This window comes from Argiope bruennichi, chromosome X1, assembly GCF_947563725.1.
Source record: "Argiope bruennichi chromosome X1, qqArgBrue1.1, whole genome shotgun sequence".
Taxonomy (NCBI): Eukaryota; Metazoa; Arthropoda; class Arachnida; order Araneae; family Araneidae; genus Argiope; species Argiope bruennichi.
Window position 1 is genome coordinate 66,025,885 of NC_079162.1, and position 19,176 is coordinate 66,045,060.

General features: G+C 31.5%; 1 protein-coding gene across 1 annotated transcript; it reads left to right on the top strand.

The window, feature by feature from the left end:
• Positions 1-983: 983 nt before the first annotated feature.
• LOC129959496 (uncharacterized) lies at positions 984-16,956 on the top strand. Its single transcript, XM_056072348.1, has 2 exons — positions 984-1,121; positions 15,007-16,956. Exon 2 carries the CDS (start codon positions 15,018-15,020, stop codon positions 16,572-16,574), a length of 1,557 nt encoding a protein of 518 aa, XP_055928323.1. The 5' UTR covers positions 984-1,121; positions 15,007-15,017; the 3' UTR covers positions 16,575-16,956.
• The last annotated feature ends 2,220 nt before the right edge of the window (positions 16,957-19,176 follow it).

Here is a 19,176-nt window from a genome sequence, read left to right on the forward strand (position 1 = left end):
GCACGACTGGCTCGATGCTGCTTCTACAATAAACACCAGGACTCGGCACACAGCTCAGTTCAGCAAACGCTCGAGCTCCGCACAACGCTTATTCTTCGCTGGACTGATCCAACTATACCACCGTTGCTCGCTATCTCTCGACGACTTGATACATGACTGACTTCGGCTTGAGGCTGCCGGCCTTTTATAATTCCGGGAGGCGGGCAGAAAAGGTTCTGGAACAATCAGGCATATCTCGGTTCTTATGGCCTCAATAACTAAAATTCTGAAAGTTTCCAGTATTATCTATTTTATCGCCAAAGTCACCAAGTTTGTCGCCTAGCTCTGAGATCATTGATTCGGCATCCGATCAGCATCCAACAGAACTGCACGTAAAATGGCCTGTCCAGTGAAAACGATGAAATCACGGTTCACACGCCAATTTAATTCTGGAATCCAACTCACATTTTATAAAAGGAACAAGGTAAGGCAGTTAGTTCTTAGATTACATGTGATGTTTGCCTTGTAAATTAACTCCGTTGCCAATTAAAACCTATTTAGGTAATTAATGGATTCAATTAATATATAATATTCAATAGTAATAAGGTAAAATTTAACGAGTATTAATTTACGAATCCCTATTTTTTACATGAAATGAATACTTAATTGTGAATCTCCACTGTATTTGAAATGAATATTTGATTGTGAATCCCCATTTGTTATTTGAAATGTACCCTTGATTACGATTTCTCACTGGTTACTTGACCCTTCAAGATCGTGCCCACAAAAGCTTCTGAGAATCAAACTATTCTTTACCAAGACATATCTTTCGAAATAAAGGAACACTGAGATCATTAATTGAATTTTTCAGTTTCGCGATATTTCATTATCTAAAAACTGTATGAACTATCAATCTAAGATAATTCATTTCCAGATAATGATAAAGTTCGCTGTCAAACAATCAGTAACACGTGAAATGATAAAACAATCGTCACAATGCGAAGTTCATTGTGGGTGGGTCAATGGTATTTTGTAGTTAAAGAAACGAAACATTCGTCCACTTTACAATATTGATCAGCACAGAAACTTCTAAATGAATTCCTGTGGTACTTAAGAGCCAATTAATTTTCATTAACCCTCAGGTATGTCTATTCTCATGCTGATATAGCATTATAATATCAATGCCTTTTATTCAAAATGATTATTAGAAAAATTTACGTTTATCTAGAAAACTTTTTTTCTTTTTTGGTTACCTTATTAATTAGTATTATATTAAAAAAGCTACACATTGATGGCTGTGTTTGGTTTTGGCCAGCAGTCAAGTTGCTTTTAATTATTTATTTATTAAATGAAAAAAAACTACTATATATATACTATAATTTTCCAAAGATTTAGAAATTGTTAGGTTATGACGTAAATTAATTACCTAAATTTTCTTAATTATTTGATGCTATGACTTGTGCAATTATGAGAAATATTTATTTTGAAAAAGTTTTAAATGATGAATGTTTATGCTGAAATATTCCTTGAAATATAATTTTGGTATGGAGCGTATATTTTAGTAACGTACTATTAGGGTAGGACTTTAAAAAGCTCGAATGAACTCTAATAATCTTATATAAGTTAAAAAAAAACTATTGAAATATTGATAAATAAACACAAATTTGTATAAGTATACAAATTTATTTTATTTATCAAAAAATTATTGAATAATTTTGCTGCGAAATTATTCTATTGGTTGAATTGTTGAATTCTGTTCCAGGAATTATTCTGTTGCGAAATGCTTCTTATAACAAAATTTTATATGAAGTTTGTTTCATTCTTATTTTTGTTATTGCATTACAATAAGTTCTTGATTTTCCAGCCAAGTTAAAAAATGATTCTCTCTAATAAAATGATTGAATTTACTTTTCCAAGGCGATGCAATAACAAGACATCTGCTACAGTTTTTACTTTTTCAAAAATAAAAGTTTTCTAGTTATCTTAATAAAATCTTTCATCTTAGAGCTAATTTTCCGTATCTGTGTTATAATTTATAAATAAACGATAAATTAAGAAAATTTTTGTAAGACTTAAGCTTACATCTTAAGTTAATGCTTTATTTATTTGAAATGTTTATGTATTCATATTGCACAATGTATATGGTTTTATGTTTCCTGCAATTAAGTTAAATGCTAAAAATCTTTTTAAAAATATATATAATATTTTTATTCCTGGATTTCCTTTTTCTATAACCTTTTTTAACGTACAATAAGTGGATAACACACATATATTAAACATTGGCCTATATTGAAAATATAGAACCATTGTCACCATATTCATATCTCATGTGCGCAGTTATAAACACTCTTTTTATCCCAAAATAAGTGTGAACAGATTTTGGGATAAAAAGAGTGTTTATAACTGCGCACATGAGATATGAATATGGTGACAATGGTTCTCAGACATATCTGGTAGTTTCATTATTTGGTCTAACCTTCTGCCAAATTAGGCGCGATAACTAGGAGTTTATTGAATTTAAATTTTCTTGACTCATGCTCAGAATGCTATAGATAACTTTTTTGGTGATTATAGTGTCTTCAAAATGTTTCAAAATTTATCCTTAACTTATTTGATGTGAGAATTATAAATTGCATGCATATAATTCAGAAGATTATGAATGGATAAAGAGAAAGGCTTGTTGTAAGAAGTTACAAATTTTGTAAATTCGTAATTCATAGCATGAATAGGCAGATCCATCACATGCAATTTAGTCTGTCCCCAGTAACTCGCATATTTTCAAAATGGCATTCTTATCTAACAAATCAATGAATTGTGAATTTATTATGCATTCTTACCGCATTATAATGTTTGCGTTATAGAAAGATGCTTAGGGGAAGTTGTTTGTTAAAAGAAACTTATTTGTGAAATTTTATTTGCTTTTGATTGATTTGTTTGACTAATGGCGCTTATAGTTTTGAAGCCGCATATGTCTAATTGGATGTTACCTCTTAATTTTAACTCGCAAATAAATAAAGATAATGACAACATAATTGCTGGTAACCTACTCTTTAATCTTTTACATTGCATCAAAGTTTTACGTTAAGGATATTTAATATCAACCAGATCACCAATGGTATTATATATTGTGAAGCTGTTTTAAAAATTCGAGATTCAAAATCATGAACTGGTGACATAGACAGTCTCTTCAAAACGGAATGTTAATCTAACATACAAATCAATTAACGAATACAGAGATCATCCATTGAAGTATCCTACTTTAATCAAAACATTACATGCATCTTTTAAAATGATATGTTCTGCCAGATGTAACTGAATGAGGCATTATAATTTTAAATTATACAGTTGATACAATTCATTTAGGAAAAAAAAGGGAAAGTTATGAATGATATTATATACTGTGAAGCTGTTTTATGAATTAGAGAGTCAATACCATGAACTGGTGACAAAGACAGTCTCTTCAAAACGGAATGTTAATCTAGCATACAAATCAATTAACGAATACAGAGATCATCTATTGAAGTATCCTACTTTAACCAAAACATTACATGCATCTTTTAAAATGATATGTTCTGCCAGATGTAACCGAATGAGGCATTATAATTTTAAATTATACAGTTGAGACAATTCATTTAGAAAAAAAAAAGGAAGGTTATGAAGATAGTAGTGAAAGGTTTTGAAGTATTTAAAATTAGCCGAATGCCTTAAATTACCGGAGAGAGTGAAGACAAGTGATTTCTTTGGCAATATGCATGTAGAAGATAATTTAGAACAGAATCATTCATGGTCGATAAATGTTATAACCAGTGTTTAGCTCCTCACTTCTCCATTCAAATAAATCGTTCACATTTATGCAGCAAGTATTTAGTTTAGTTACATTAACGTCCCGTTTTAAAGCAATACTAGGGCTATTTTGGGACGAACTTCGTAATTTTGAACTGCAGTCAGATGACTAGGACGACACCAGAGCTGGCACCCCCTCACAAAACTTCCACACCACACCAGCGGGTTATGCAGCAAGTGAATGTTAAATGAAAAAATTAAGAAAATAAAAATTTGTATGTGGGTATCAAATCGTTTCATGTTAAGATTTGCGATTTATTGTTTATATGAGATTATCTGGTAATTACTAGGTCGATGTGATCTTCAAATAATTGGAAAGAATTCGAAATTATATATTAATCAAAGGATCCGAATGGAGTTTTCAAATCTCTTTAACCTCTTCATCGTCCGTAACGCGTCTGGAGCGTTCAAGTGAAACTTCTGCAGGGTGGCCGTAACGCGCTTCAAGCGTTCTTCTACATTTTAAAACTTTTAAACATTTAAAACGCTTTGTAAATGTTTACTTATTTGAATTTTTATTTTTGTTTGTTCTAATGCTGCTAAAAACAAAGAAAAAACAGAAATTTTTGGGGACAGGAGAGGACAGCAAAAGGGTTAATATCATCTTTGCATATAATCTTTGTTGGCCTGACTATTTATTGTTTATTGAAAATATGATTTAATGTAGTTTGATTACATTCTTCTCTGCTTTCGATGCTCCACTAGATGTAAAGAAGCACTGAAACTATATTTCTGAGTCATGGCCAGATAGCAGGGATGATATCTGAACCGATATCTCTTTTTCAAATATCTGGATAACATTAGTTACAGAACTTTTGGATCCAGCACCAAGCTGAAGTACGACTTCGATGGACTCGGTTCTGTACACCGCAACTCTCCGTCCCAGAAACTAAAGCTACTACTTAGTCGATATTTATCAGATCGGAGTTACAGTTGCTTTCATTTGGATCTAAAAATTGCTTCATAACAGTTTAGATAGCATTGTAGGCCTTTTGGAATCTAAATATGAGTCTATAATATTATGGATAATTCAATTGGATAAACAGAACCTGGAGTTAAAAGAGATATTCACATGAAACATCATATACTGTTTCTCGTTTTCATAGCTTCTCAAATTATGGGTTGTGATCTTTAGTGGATTCACAGTAAAATATCAGACCTACGAACTCAAAGAACCTTTTGTTCAGATCTTTTTAACATATGTAAACAAAAATAGCCAAGAAAAGTTCTTGACTTTTTCATTAGTATTTTCTTACTGATTATATTTTATTGAATTTCCTTTTAGTAAATATTAATGATTAATTCTTCACTTCCTTATTTATTTTCCAAATATGGGTGGGGTCTTTACGGTACTTTTTGGACGAAAAGTGTACAATGAAATTTTCCACATTTAAATAGGTGTTGCCGTAAAAATATAAGAAATCCTGCTTTAGATGGATATTGGCATGAATTTTTGAAAAACTATGAATTAAGAGGAATATAACAGTTGTAGTAGTTGCATTACTCTATCTTCTCTTTTGGATAATAGATGGCGATACTCAATAGGTACGCATCCCATGATGCACTGTGATTCTAATTATAATGAGATGATATGCTGTTCTAAGCGGAATGGGTGTAAATGTCTTGTCTTGTCTTTCATGTTTTGTGTTTGTTTAGTGTGAAATGTGATCATTAAAGAAATGTTACCGAAAACATACTTCCTCTTGCTTCCATTGCACGGGTCATAATGATATTCATTCCACCACACATAATCTATTCTTAAAAGTAAGAAAAGCCTTGATTTACAGTTAAAAACTGATAATTCTTTTATTTTCCGATTTGAGATTTTTCTCTTTGTATTCGCTGTTTTTTTAAAAATACTATTTTCATGTTTATGAAAGTATAGTTTTGTTATCGATTTTCCAATCACTTTTGATGAACAAAAGTTCTGCAGCTTGGTAGAGTTGCGCTTACATATTATAGCGAAATACACTGATGTTTTATTAACTTTGTTGAATTTGAACTGAAGTTATTAACTATCATTTAATCGAATTTTAATGAAATTTTGATTCTATACGAGAGGCATCACTTCTCTGTGAATTTGTGAAAAATTTATAATACGATTGCATAATATTTATAAAAATGATAGATTAAAAGCTAAAGGGAAGAAAACAATTTAAATAAAAAGTTTGAGAGCACACTTATATTAGCATATTCCAAAAGGTAAGATAATTTTTAAAAATTAAAAATGTGCAAAAAAAATGCAATTTCAACTAACGCTTCACGTTTTTACGATTTGGTTTTGATATCTATATTCTTGACAAATGATTTTTTTTCTATTTTATAGAAAGCTAATTAAAGCTGAACTATAATGCTATAAATATTTTTGTAGAATAAAATAAATAATATTTACAATGACATCAAAATGTAGAGTTTGAACATTTTAGTTGTTTCAAGTAAAATGATCAGTGTTGTAGCAACTTGAAAAAAAAGAAGTACGAGGCCAAGTTGTTTGATTTTTAAATAATTTTAGAGGTAATTCTAGGTAGTCACCACTTAGGCAACAAAAGAAAAAACAAACAAACAAAGGCTTTGAAATGTTTTTACAATAATTACTTGATTTAAATATAAAAAGTGGTTTAGTATATTTCTTATATCGTTTCATATTTTTTTGTTATCTCCCAGTTGATTCAATCAAACGTAAACTTTAAAAAATATATAGGGTGATTCAAACGTCCTTTGATAAATTTAAAGAATACTCTAGGTATCAGAAACAAGTTATTTTTATTATAGAATGTAAAGTCAAACCCAAAAGGTGATCGCTACAAGGAGTTCTTTGCCAATTAATTATATAAAAGAATCATAGATAAAATAAAATGCAAAGGTTTAATGGGATGCAAATTTACAAAAGTCATGTAATTGATTTACACGGAAAAAAACTTGAATGATCGGACCGCCACAACAGCAACACTGGCTTGAACTGTGGTTGAGTCCGAAGGGCCATCACCGGCCACGGTACAACCCTTCCCTAAGGAAGTAACGTCCCATCATCGATGGGAGGAGCCAGGCCCCACCTTTTCGTGTACCCTCCAGGGTGGCGAGAACCAACCACCATGTCGGAAGTTTCTCATTCTCAATTACGAGGTGCCCCACCTCGGGGTTGTTGCAAGTTCACAAAAGCCAGCAGCATAAGAGTATGAATAAAACTTTACAATAGTGCTCAACATGACAGAGACAGTGGCAAGTAGGAAGCAATATCAAAAGCAAATATATTTATACAAATATTGAAAGTAAGACTTGCCATCCAAAGCAATGCCCACTTCGGAAGTTGTTATTCATGCAAATGAAGTGTTGCACTGTTGTTAATTTATGTTACATCAAACTTGTGTTATATTCTGATGTATTCCTTTCTTGTATTTAATTATCTGGGGGAATAAATCCTATAGCGCTCGCCTTTTGTATTTGAAACCACGTGTTCACTAATGAAAAGCTTGTTTTTAATGCCTGGATTATCTTTTGTCTAAGAACTTTTGAATCACCTTTGTCCCTGTTTGCACGAATACATGTAAAGTTTGTCTATGAAATTTTGAATTACCCTGTGCATTTATTGCGCGTTGAAAAAGTATCACAATAACTGAAGGAAAGCTATGCACATTATAACACAAATATTTTTATGCTAATCAATTCAATTTTCAATCAATTTCGGAAATTCTACTGAAATTTATGCTACTGTGTCCATCCTTTATTTTTTTGACATGAGTTTATATGTTTATTTGTTTTAGTATTAGTATGCAAAAACAATAATTATAACTTTGAAATGTACTGTGTTTCGTTGGTTGCACATTTAATGGGTGAAAACACAGGACCGTAATCACCAGAAGGGCAGTATCTTGGGACCCTAAATCAGAAGAAAAAGGTGGTTAAGGGCAGGAAAAACAATAAAATGAATGACTATTATTATCTGTTACACTGGATCCCCCAAGGCATTACTCTTTTGTGAAGACAACATTGTATGTTAGTGTGGAATGGAAGATTGGACAATAAATTCCCAACTAAAGTATCGTCTTCTTCGGATAGAATTCATGAATCGCAACTAATGACTTGCTTGACTGTAACAAAAAAGAAGACGTAACTTAATGTTTACCAATTTTTCTCCCATTTTCACCTATTTATCTTCTAGTATTTCATAAATTGCTTTATTTTTGGAGGCTGGTTGCAAAGAATCTCATTGAATAACAAAACATTTTGTTGACGGGGGAAAAAGGATCGAGAAAGTATGGCATAGAATAACCAAAAAGACCATCCAGCCAGATTCAGTGTTCGGGTAAATTGAATGACGGGTTGCTGTAGATAACAATAAGAATATTGTGATAAGTATAAAATGGATTCTATTACGGGGACGGACCGTGCACAGACCTCCTGTCATCAGCAATGGGCACGTGAATCAAGCAGCATCACCATTATTCTATTCCAGGGAAGATGAAAACCCGCTTGCTCTATCATGCAACTTTTCCTCCACATAATTGTAATATACTCCCTCTATGAGTTGATAATAGTGTAAACAGATTGAAGTTACCCATCCTGCTTAGGCAACTGAATGACTGTCGTAGCAAGAAAACGGAGGTAAGATCTAAGATTGAGTTCTCGTGGCCATTACTGGCCATGGTACAGTCCCTTCCGCAGGCAGTACACTCCGTCATAAAAGTGAAGGTAACTCAACCTCACAGCCTAATTGTACCCAAAAGGGAAATGGGTGCCAACTACCATAATGGAAGTTTCCCGTTTACATATGTGAGATTCTCCTAAGTGGAATGATAGCATAGTGGTGATGATAGCATAGTCAAATGATTCAAATACTTATATTGATTACTTGATAAACTTTGATTGAAATGTATCAGACACCATATATGAAATCATAAAATTAACTGGATATCCTTCGTTATATAAATTACTTAACGCATTTTAGAATGATTGTTTTTACTAACGAAAAGTTTAACTTCAGAGCATTTTTAGCTTCATTTTTTTTCAAAAACTATCAAACAACGCACACGATTACCGAACGACATTCTCTTTTCCAAACCGTCATATAATATCAAAAGGAAATTTTTGAATTCCCATAAATTTTATTTCCACGATAGCCCAAAAAGAAAAGTTACCCCACTTTGCTCACTTCAGCAATGACTGATCTCGATTCTTTGAGAATATCTATTCCATTTACTTACCTAACGAAAGAACTTATCACACTCAAAAATTTGTGCCCAGAGTACATACTTCAAAATCATGCGCCTTCTAGAAATAAAGCCCCCGCATGTCCATATAAACTGATTGTTCTCTAACAGATATGCATATACCGAGCTAATTATTTCTTCGCGTCTTTTCTATACGTTGGGGTAAAAAAAAATACCCGAACACTTCACTCTCGATCATAAGAAACGTCACAGATTTCGAGCTGTTATAGAATCTCTCATTTTGGAAATGACTATTTTATGATATTGAATTAGAGTAATAATGGAAAAATGTCCTGATTTCCATCGGGTGCTAATAAGTTACCGAGAATATTGGTCAGTTTATCGTCACCATTATGTCATAATGTCGTATGTCAAATTTTCCAAAACATTTTATAGAGCTAAAGCATTTATATAAGTAACATCTGCTCTGAAACTGTTGTGTACTATTACAAAATAAAATTTGTCGCTAATGGTTCCGGCTATTACCTCAAAATTTTGTATGTTTTGCTGTTTGTCTTTTTGTATACGTCATTTTGATTTAAGAGGTAGGATATACGGATGTAAACTTCCCCCCTGAACCTGGATGCCATTGCCAATGCCAAATATTAATAGATTGAATACCCAAACGCTTTATGATCTTTTTAAACATAAAAATTATCACTAATATAAGGATAACACAAAATCTGTCTTTCGGGAAACGGCTAGCACACAAGGAGGTTATTTACAATGATCCAACTCAGTCCTAGGTAATGCTCTTTCTGGTTGACGTACATCATTGAAACTTGGTCTATACATTATACAGACCATGGGGAAAAGAAAGCTGCAAAAATAATTGTTTAAATTTTGATCACTAGGGAAGTTTTCCATGCAATGTAGAAAGATCGTTATGTAAATTAGGAAAGTTTAAAATTGACAGTAATCACTTCCATAAAATCATTCTTCGCCATGCGTTTAGGCAAGAAATACTTAACTTTATTGGTTGTAGTAGTGGTTTAGTTGCATTTCAAGAATATCAACTCTTGAAAGACTAGCGAAAAAGCCCTTGTTGGAGGACGGATTGCAAAAGATGATTAATAAATTTAAAGAGACCAGGAAATTGGGTGTGCTTCCAAGATAAGGATAGATTTTAAATGAAAGAAGTCGCTATTGCTGTGGTTGAAAGAGCAGCAGATACTCTAACGATGTCATGTGATTTTTCCCTCTCCCTTACTTTATAATACGAAAGTTTTTATGGTCCATTTTAAAGTGCCAGCTATACACATATCATATGGTCCAAAAAAATGCACACTCAAGACTTTGAATAACGCACCAATTTTGCTTACCGGTTTCTAGCCAGAATAAGCATTGGCAGAGCATGACTTTGGGACATTTTGTGATTAGATGTGGGACATTTTATCCTAGATGGGGCAATGAATGCTCGGAACTATTGTATATCACGTATCACGTACTGTATGTCCTAACGCTGTGAATGAACAATTTCTGCATTCTGATTTCATTATTGTATGGTGTGGCTTTATTGTTGATTTCTTTCATGCCCTCCTCCCGTCCTCCACATTCCTCAAGGACCTAAATGATGTTCCGTCACGGGTGCCCTCTACGGCAGAAAGTCATTCCTGCCCTACAAGACCATGAATATTTAGAGACTATTGTCTTCATGCAGCATGGTACAACACCTCATTTGCTCGATAGGTGGAGGAACTAATGACCGGGTAATTTCAAGGCATTTTCTGATTGTATGGTCTCCTCGTTCTCCAGCCACGAATTCTCGTGATTTCTAGTTGTGGGTATTCCTGAAAGATCGTGTCTATGGAGAAAATATACTGAATCCGTTTGAATTGAAAGCAAGAATAACAAGCGATGAACTGAGTCAAGAATTTTTCAATTGCTTTACTCTTTTTTTTAAACCTTAATTACAGAATAAAAGTATTAAAATTTTTGGAAACAATATTATATATTAAAGGTTATACGATAATATCACAACATAGGAATTTGCCTTGAAAATTTCACATTATTAATGGTTTGAATTTATTCTTACTATCTTAAACATTTTTTTAAAACCAAGAATCGCTATATAGTTTGGTTTTAATTTGGTATGAGCTAGCACATGAAATTTGTCAGTACGATCTGAGATCTAAGCAACGAAGGCAATAAAATCCAAGTTTTGAACTTATTTAAGGATAATTAACATTTAAAATTTATTCGTTTCGTGCCAGGATCTAGCATAATTACTATAAATCCTAATTGGCCATGAAAATTTTAAATTTTAGATCAAGAGAGTCCCAAAAATTAGCTAGTCATAATGGTCTCCCCAAAACTAACTCGTATGTTCTTTAATAAATGTACTTGTAATTATTAACCGAATGCCAGTGGTGAACAATAGTTAAGATAAAGCATATATACATAAAAAAACATATATTCAGTAATTTTTTTTCGGTGATTTGTTACTGAGGTGCTGTTAATATTACAAAAATATCAAAAATAGAATGTATGTTTTGGACGCCTTTTTCAAACCGATTGAAACCTAAATTTGACACAGAAATACGAATGTGATCACAAAATTCCAATTCAAATTTCATATATTTAAGTCGTGTTTTTTGAGTTATCGTGTTTACATATTTGTGAAAGCGGAGACCGACAGACGGTCGTCTCCTCAATGGATTTGATTTCAAAATGGATTTGATTCAATGGATTTGATTTCAAGTTATTTTCGGACAACTGGACAGAAATAATTCATCTGAACAAATTTCATTCAAAATTTGATAGACACCAAATTTCGTCAAGCCTACTTCATAGTTTTTTTGAGTTACTTTATTCATAGATAGATATAATTCCAATTTGTTTTTCGGATTTAGAGAGGTCTCAAGAGTGAGATTCATCAAAATCTGGAATTCGATTTTTTTAACGTTTACGAATTTTTTAACGTTTATATTATGTTTTAACGTTTTTAACGTTATTACGTTAACGTTTTTTTAACGTTATTACGTTAACGTTTTTTAACGTTACGTTAAAGTTATTTTTTAACGTTTTTTCTTTTTGTATACTTCCTATATGACAAAGCAAAAAGTACTGTTATCATATAAAAATATGCAAAAATTTTCAGGTATCCTTCTATGTTCGGAATTTTTTTATGATTTTGTTATTATCTACTTATTGGCTGTCTTTTGAAATGTTTATTCCTATGTGTGTGAACGCGATTATTCACAAACCAAAAAAGCTAGATAAATAAAATCTGATGTGTGATTTTGAAATAAAAATCGTAAAACCATATCAAATTTTAGATCTAAACAATTAAAAGGCAGAAAATGAAGACAAATACTCGTATCTCTTCATTTTATGACAAAACTATACACAGAGCAGGCTATTTTATAGAAATAATCAAGGACATTGAAAAGAAAAGGCTTCCGCAATTTTTTTTTTGTCTACATGTAGATCAAATAACCATTATGAGATAAAAATTCCACTGTTCAAGTCGAACCACTCTCTTTTTCTTTGAAATCACTCTGCAGATAATTTTACTCCCCTGTTCTATTATATTATCTCATGTGTGATGACTATATCTATAGATAATGATGGCTGGATATAATTGATAAAATCACAGGTTTTATCTTCAAATGATTCAAAAATGTGAAAGCATTTTCCGATTTCTCAATTAAAACTTCTGCGTTTTAGAAGTTATTCTAATTTTTTTTCGTTTTCAATTTAAGGGTTAAAGTAGATAGAATAATGAAAATATTTTTATATAAAGATATTTCTATATAAAATATATATTACAGATATATAAAAATAGTTTTCTAAAATAATATGAAAATCAAAGAGTATGATAATCGTCGGGCATTAATAGAAATATTATAAATAAACGGTAATTTCAATCCCGTTTAAAAATACATTTCGAATTTTTGATCAAAATTAAAAATAAATTTTAAATGTAATGAGATTTATAGTGTATTAATTTCTTTATAATATTGTTTTTACGTAGTAGGCCTTACGATTTTGTTTTGACCTTTATGTTTGTGATTAAAAAGATATCTTTTGCTTTATAATTCACTAATAAAAGCGTGCTTTAAAACATTTTTAGTTTTGAAATTTCCCACTTTCAAGTTTTTTAATGTTTCATAATAATTGAAATATTATAAAATCATGTAATCAAATTTTTTCCTCAAATTGACTACTAGGTCGTGCTCTCTTACAGAAATCAAAATTTATTTAAAAATTAAACTATGAACTGATAATTAGGTTTTGAAAAAAAATTGTGCTGACATTAGGAACACAAATAAGGATAAAATTTCGGTACTTTTATACATCATGGAGTGAATGAGAAATCACTCACAAAATTACGTCTCTATCACAAAAAAAGTGTCTCTATAATAAAGTAGCAGTTTTTAAATTTGTTGCATGACAAAATAAATTAAAATAGTAATTACTTAAAACAACTTTTGTTAACCATTTATAAGAATTAGGAAAGAAATGCATTTCTTAAAATGCTGAATACTTATGCTTCGCTTAGTTTCAGTAAACCAAGTCCGCTACCTTTGGACAACTTTACTTCTTAATGGGGTGATTCGTAGTAAATACGAATGTCTTTCCAGAGTATTTTGTCAGGCGAATAATCACACGAGTTAATTGCACTCTTAATTTGAAGAAATCACAACCGATTGGGGCACGTGCGAAACCACAGAGGTTTTCCAAATATGGAATTGTATAGATCATGCATTCATTTAGGAAACAAAGCCATATGCAGTGGTAAAAGGAAAGGAAATAATTCGACATCTCCATCTGAAATCTTTTCAGTAACCACTTCCACAAAATGACGACTTATGACCGATCTAGAAACAGAGCGTTTGTGTATGTGTGTGGGGAGTTCATTTGGGATGGCTTAAGAACAACTTCATAATCAGATGTCAGAGAAAGCTTGAAATTAGTTTTTAATGATTTTTTTCCCTTATTTGCTTATAATTGCGAATGGATACTTATTAACGATGATAGCTAACGAAATAATATATATATATATATATGTGTGTGTGTGTGTGTACAATAATATATCTCACTTGAATTAGCCGTAGAAAATATTTTAATTTGAAATTAATTTTAAAAAAGCTCTTTTTTCAATTTAGCTTGCCTTTATACCAATATTCCAATATGCCTTATACAAAATAAATGTAGTAAAAATAATTTTATGAATACAAGCCTTTCTTAAAATTTGCAACAATCTTTATCATAATTTTATGTTCTTTACAAGATTTTTTAAAACCTCAGCATACTTTCAGAATTAGTCCTTTCATCATAATTTTATCAGGCTTGAGCATAATTTTATGATTTCAAGCCAATTTTTCCCTTCGATATCTAGATGTATCAAGTGAAAAAAGTGCTTCTTACATAGAGCAAGAAAATATTTCTCTAAAATAAATCTTGCGAAGATATAAGATTTGACTTAAATTCGAAAATAAATAAATGATTTTTTGCTAATTCAGGAAATAAATAATTCCTTTTAATGAGAGAAACTGCAATGTATTTCCTTCGTATTTTTTGCAATTTTATTTATCGACAAATATTAATTAAATGAATACATCCAATAGCTGTCACTATTAGAAGTATATGGAACTAGATGACACGCTTTTTTTTTTTTTTTTTTTTTTTTTTTTTGCACATGTGCTCATATTGTTTTTAAATGGGACTTCAATGCAATGAAACTAAACCTAAAACATACGCTAATATTTGAGAAATTTCAATTGGTTCTTAAATATTCTATCTTTGTGTACTTACTGTATAATTTTTATTCAATTATTGTTCATTGTTTTATATCATGCAATATCGCGTATTGCAAAATGGTACGGTATGCATGTATTGAATTTTTAACCAGAATAAAAAATAATTTCCTCAAAAAAAAGATTGTTGATAGATTATTAGATATGCATATCTTATTTTCATCATTTTATCGAAGAAAAGCTAACTGACCAATGTTTTCTAATATTTGTTTTAGGTTAACATAGAATGCCTCAAAGAACAAAGAAGGACTCTAAACACAACCGTCCCTCAGGCAATACAGGTTCACGATGGCACAACTTTCATTTCAGTGGAAAATTGATTTCTTGCAGTGTTATTTTTGGTTTCCTGCTCATACTTGTTGGAGGTATCCTGTTAGCTATAGGAATGGATCGGGAAGAGGAAAACAAATCAGATGATTATGGTGATCTACAGAAAAAACCCCCACTGGTGTTTGTCGGACCAGTTATTATGGGCATTGGTGGATTCACTGTAATTATTGGTGTCATTATGTGCCTAGTAGAAACAAAAGTATTTCGTAGGAGAGCTGGAGACTCCAATCCTCTCATTAATAGCGAAGGTGGAGAGTCTGCTTCAAGAGATATTGAAGCTATAAATGGTGGATCTGATCCTACAGCAATACCATCAGATTCTAAACATTACAAAAAACACCAACATGGTAAAAAATCTCCTAGAAAAACAAGAAATGGTAAAAAATCTCACTCTTCAAACGAAGCTTCTTCGTCTAGTTCTCAGTCTTCAGAACCCATAAGTATTTCTGGAAAAGGCTCCAGAAACTTCTTGAATGCAAGTGATACATTTTTGACGCCTCCTGGTTCTTTTACTCAAGACGATTTACAAATGCAAGGGGCAAAACGAGATGCTGTTAATCAAACTAGTGCCTCATTGCTGAAGTCCTATAACAGCTCTGGAACATACAGTACAGAATTTCAGACACCTTCTGCTTCTTTCATTGACTCAGCAAGTTTCCCTAGCAGTCAAGACAGCAATGAAGTACCGACCCCACAGCTTCCTTTGAACATACCTAGCAATCTTATTGTAAAATCTCTTGGAAATGCAAGACACGAATTCTTGACACCACAGAATTCTAACGCAGATGTGTTAGAAACACTTGAAAAACCTAGAGAGGTAAAATCTAAAGAGGAGTATTCGCCTGTAATAAACAGACATGCTTTTCTAACACCAAAAAACTCTGCCGATTTATTAGAAGACTCACCACCCAATGAGGAAGTATTAGAACACATGAGGAATACTTTAAACCTTCCAGATACTTTTGTGAGTAAGAAATCTCCAGATAAAGTAGCTACAATGAATATTGTAGCTGATATCCACGAACCATCAAAGCAACACTTTTCAGATATGAATAATGCTTTAGTCAAGCCGTCTACCAAACATTCAAAGCCTCAAGAAGAAGTTGTGCATTCAGATATCAAAGTTGATGTTCTAATCGATGCTATAGATGATGAAGTTAAAGGCAATACACAAGGAAATATATCAAATATTAAAGATGATGAAACTGGAGAGTCATCAGAAAATATTAAGAGTAACCAGAACATGGTTTCTGAAAATGCACAGAGTGTAAGAGAAAAGGTTGATAAAATGTCCAACCTTATTGAAAAAGATGAACTTAAAGCAAATGGCGAAAGTGCGCGTAGTTTTGAGTTTACATCTGAAGATAATTTGATAGCAAATGATCCTACTTCAAAAAAGGATTTAAGCTCGAGGATAGATGGCAATCTGGATAGTTTAAAAAAAGGAGAATAGGAAAGGGAAATGCAATCTCAATTCCTTAACCGAAAACTTTCACCTTACAGCATAATACAAATAGTACAATAGTCACTCACTCATAATGAATGAGTGAGTGACTTTTCCACTCAAAAATGAATAAGTGATTTTCTCACTTAATTAGAAAATAGTGATGTTTATACTGAACTGAAAACAAGAGAAACAAGAAAAGAAAGAAAATTTAACAAATAATGCCCTTCGGTTAGGAGAATGTTTGTGTTAAGATAGTTTGTAATAGTCTTCAAATGTTGATAAGTAGTGTGTGTTTAAAATAATACATGTGCCTAGTTGTGAAACAACATGATGTCTAAATTATATTATTCTGATTACAACATGTGGCAATAAAAAAGGCTCTTTTGAATGTGTGGTTATTGAAAAATACCTATTGTGTTAAATGCATGATTTTCGCAAACTAAAATATTCTTGAATATGCTACACAATGAGCACAATATTTCAAATTTTCCGCATTTTAGAATCAAATAAATTTTTTGATAGAATTTATGATACCAAGTTATTGACTGTTAATAGTTACATTCCATTTGCATTTAACTTTTAATTAAAATTTAACACTCTGTAGCTTTGTGATGAAAATATCTTAATTCATTTTTTAAATTACTGATACATAAGATTTTTACATCAATCTTCGAGACAAACTCTAAAATAAAAATCAGGGTGATAGCATTGAATTAGTTAAGATGTATAAATTGCCATTCAGATTTTTAAAATTTCGGTTTGATCATTTTTCATAAAAAAATTATCCAATTAATAATTAAATTGTTCTCTTAAGTGCTATTCATACAATGTCCCTTTTATTTTTCTGGAAATTTTATTATTGAATATGAATAAACTTTTTTGTTTTAACTAAATAATTTTTTAGTCTTCTAAATTAAGAAGAATTTATTTGGAAATATTTTAAACGTGGTAAGCTTCAAATCAAAGAAAATTAATTTACCTATTGAGAGTAATTTGTATTTTCACTTTAGCAATCAGCATTTTAACATGCTCTTGTTTTCTGCCGAGATTTAAGTTTCAGCTTATCTAATCATTTTGTTTGTAGATAAGTGAAAGTATGATATGAATTAAGCTGCCAAATGGATTCATTGAATTAAAAACCTGATTGCAAGTTATTTCCTAGATATTGAGAAATAATTGCTTTTTATCACCTTTTATAGAATGTCTGAAAAATGTATTATCATAAAAATGTCTCCCTAAAAGGTATAACTGTAACTTGCAACAGGACGCAGCTACAAAACAGAGAACTAGTTTCAAAATATACCGTTTAAATCGCAATTGTTTTCTAGAAATATTGCAATAACTTTTAATGGTGAATTTTAATTACTACATTACCGTAATCTGTTATGCAATGGACTCGCGTTTGTTGTGTAGAAAATTATATATGCTCAAATACAATTTGTTATAACGAATCCGACATTAATGCCGTAGTAGTTGATTCCCAATTGCATATCTGTGACTTATCATTGTGATTTAGATTGTTTCAAAACTTTTAGTGTCGAATTCAAGGGATTTTTGAACACATCTAGAAAAGCGCAAAGGATTTTCCAATACTTGATTGTAATACAAGTGTTGCAGCGCTAAAAGAGGTTTCCCATTCGAGACGGCGTCATCTGACCTTAGTTGAAAACTGTGAGGTCCGTGCCAAAATGGGTTACTTCAATACAGGACGTTAATATATCTTAACTAAATTCATCTGAGTTGGTCCCATCTAATGCCCGGCACAATAATCTAATATTTTATGAATGTATTTTTTTTCTCGTGGGGCCGGATAAAGAGCTTCATTTGCGATTTCATAGAGTTTAATAGTGAATTTTTGGCAAGATTTCTATCACTGCAAAATATTATAGAAATGCTTGATGTTTCTCCCAGTGTATGCTAATCACCACACAGATGGTGTAAATTCTGTATCAATATTGGCAGCTACTCTGTTGAATTGTTCTGCTACAAAAATATTCTTTAAAATCTATCAATTTTGTTTCTTTCCTTCTTCATCTTTCTCGTTCTTCTTCATTTTAAGATTTAGCAACTACAACCTTCAACGTTTTCTATAACTCGAAGCTTAACTCGAGCTATAACTCGTATTATTTGATGATCTATATTTGTATCGATGTGTTCTGCCTCTCTCTAAAGTTCATAACATGATTTTTGAAACATCCTTTAAATGACTAATTCCTTTAAATTATTAAAGTTACAGCACTTTCACCCAGTAGATTGAAAAAAAAACTAATAATTTGCTTCACCAAATGAACTTAACAACGAAAAGAAACCTCCACCTGTTCTTAAGAGATTCTGTAAGACATTGACTGCTGCATTACGCACCTATGTGTTACAGATAATATGCAATTGCACCAAACCATCTATCTTATTAGATGACCCCTTCTCTGCTATAGTTAAGAGATAGCGAAGAAGCGGTCATCTTATTAGATAGATGGTCTGAATATCAGGCGAGAGTAGTGGCAGCGAATGCGTTAAAAATTTATTGTTATTAATCCGAAACTCGCTAGTACATGCTGCTTTTGTAAAATGTCTTATAAATGATAATTTGCATGGAAAATACATAATAAGA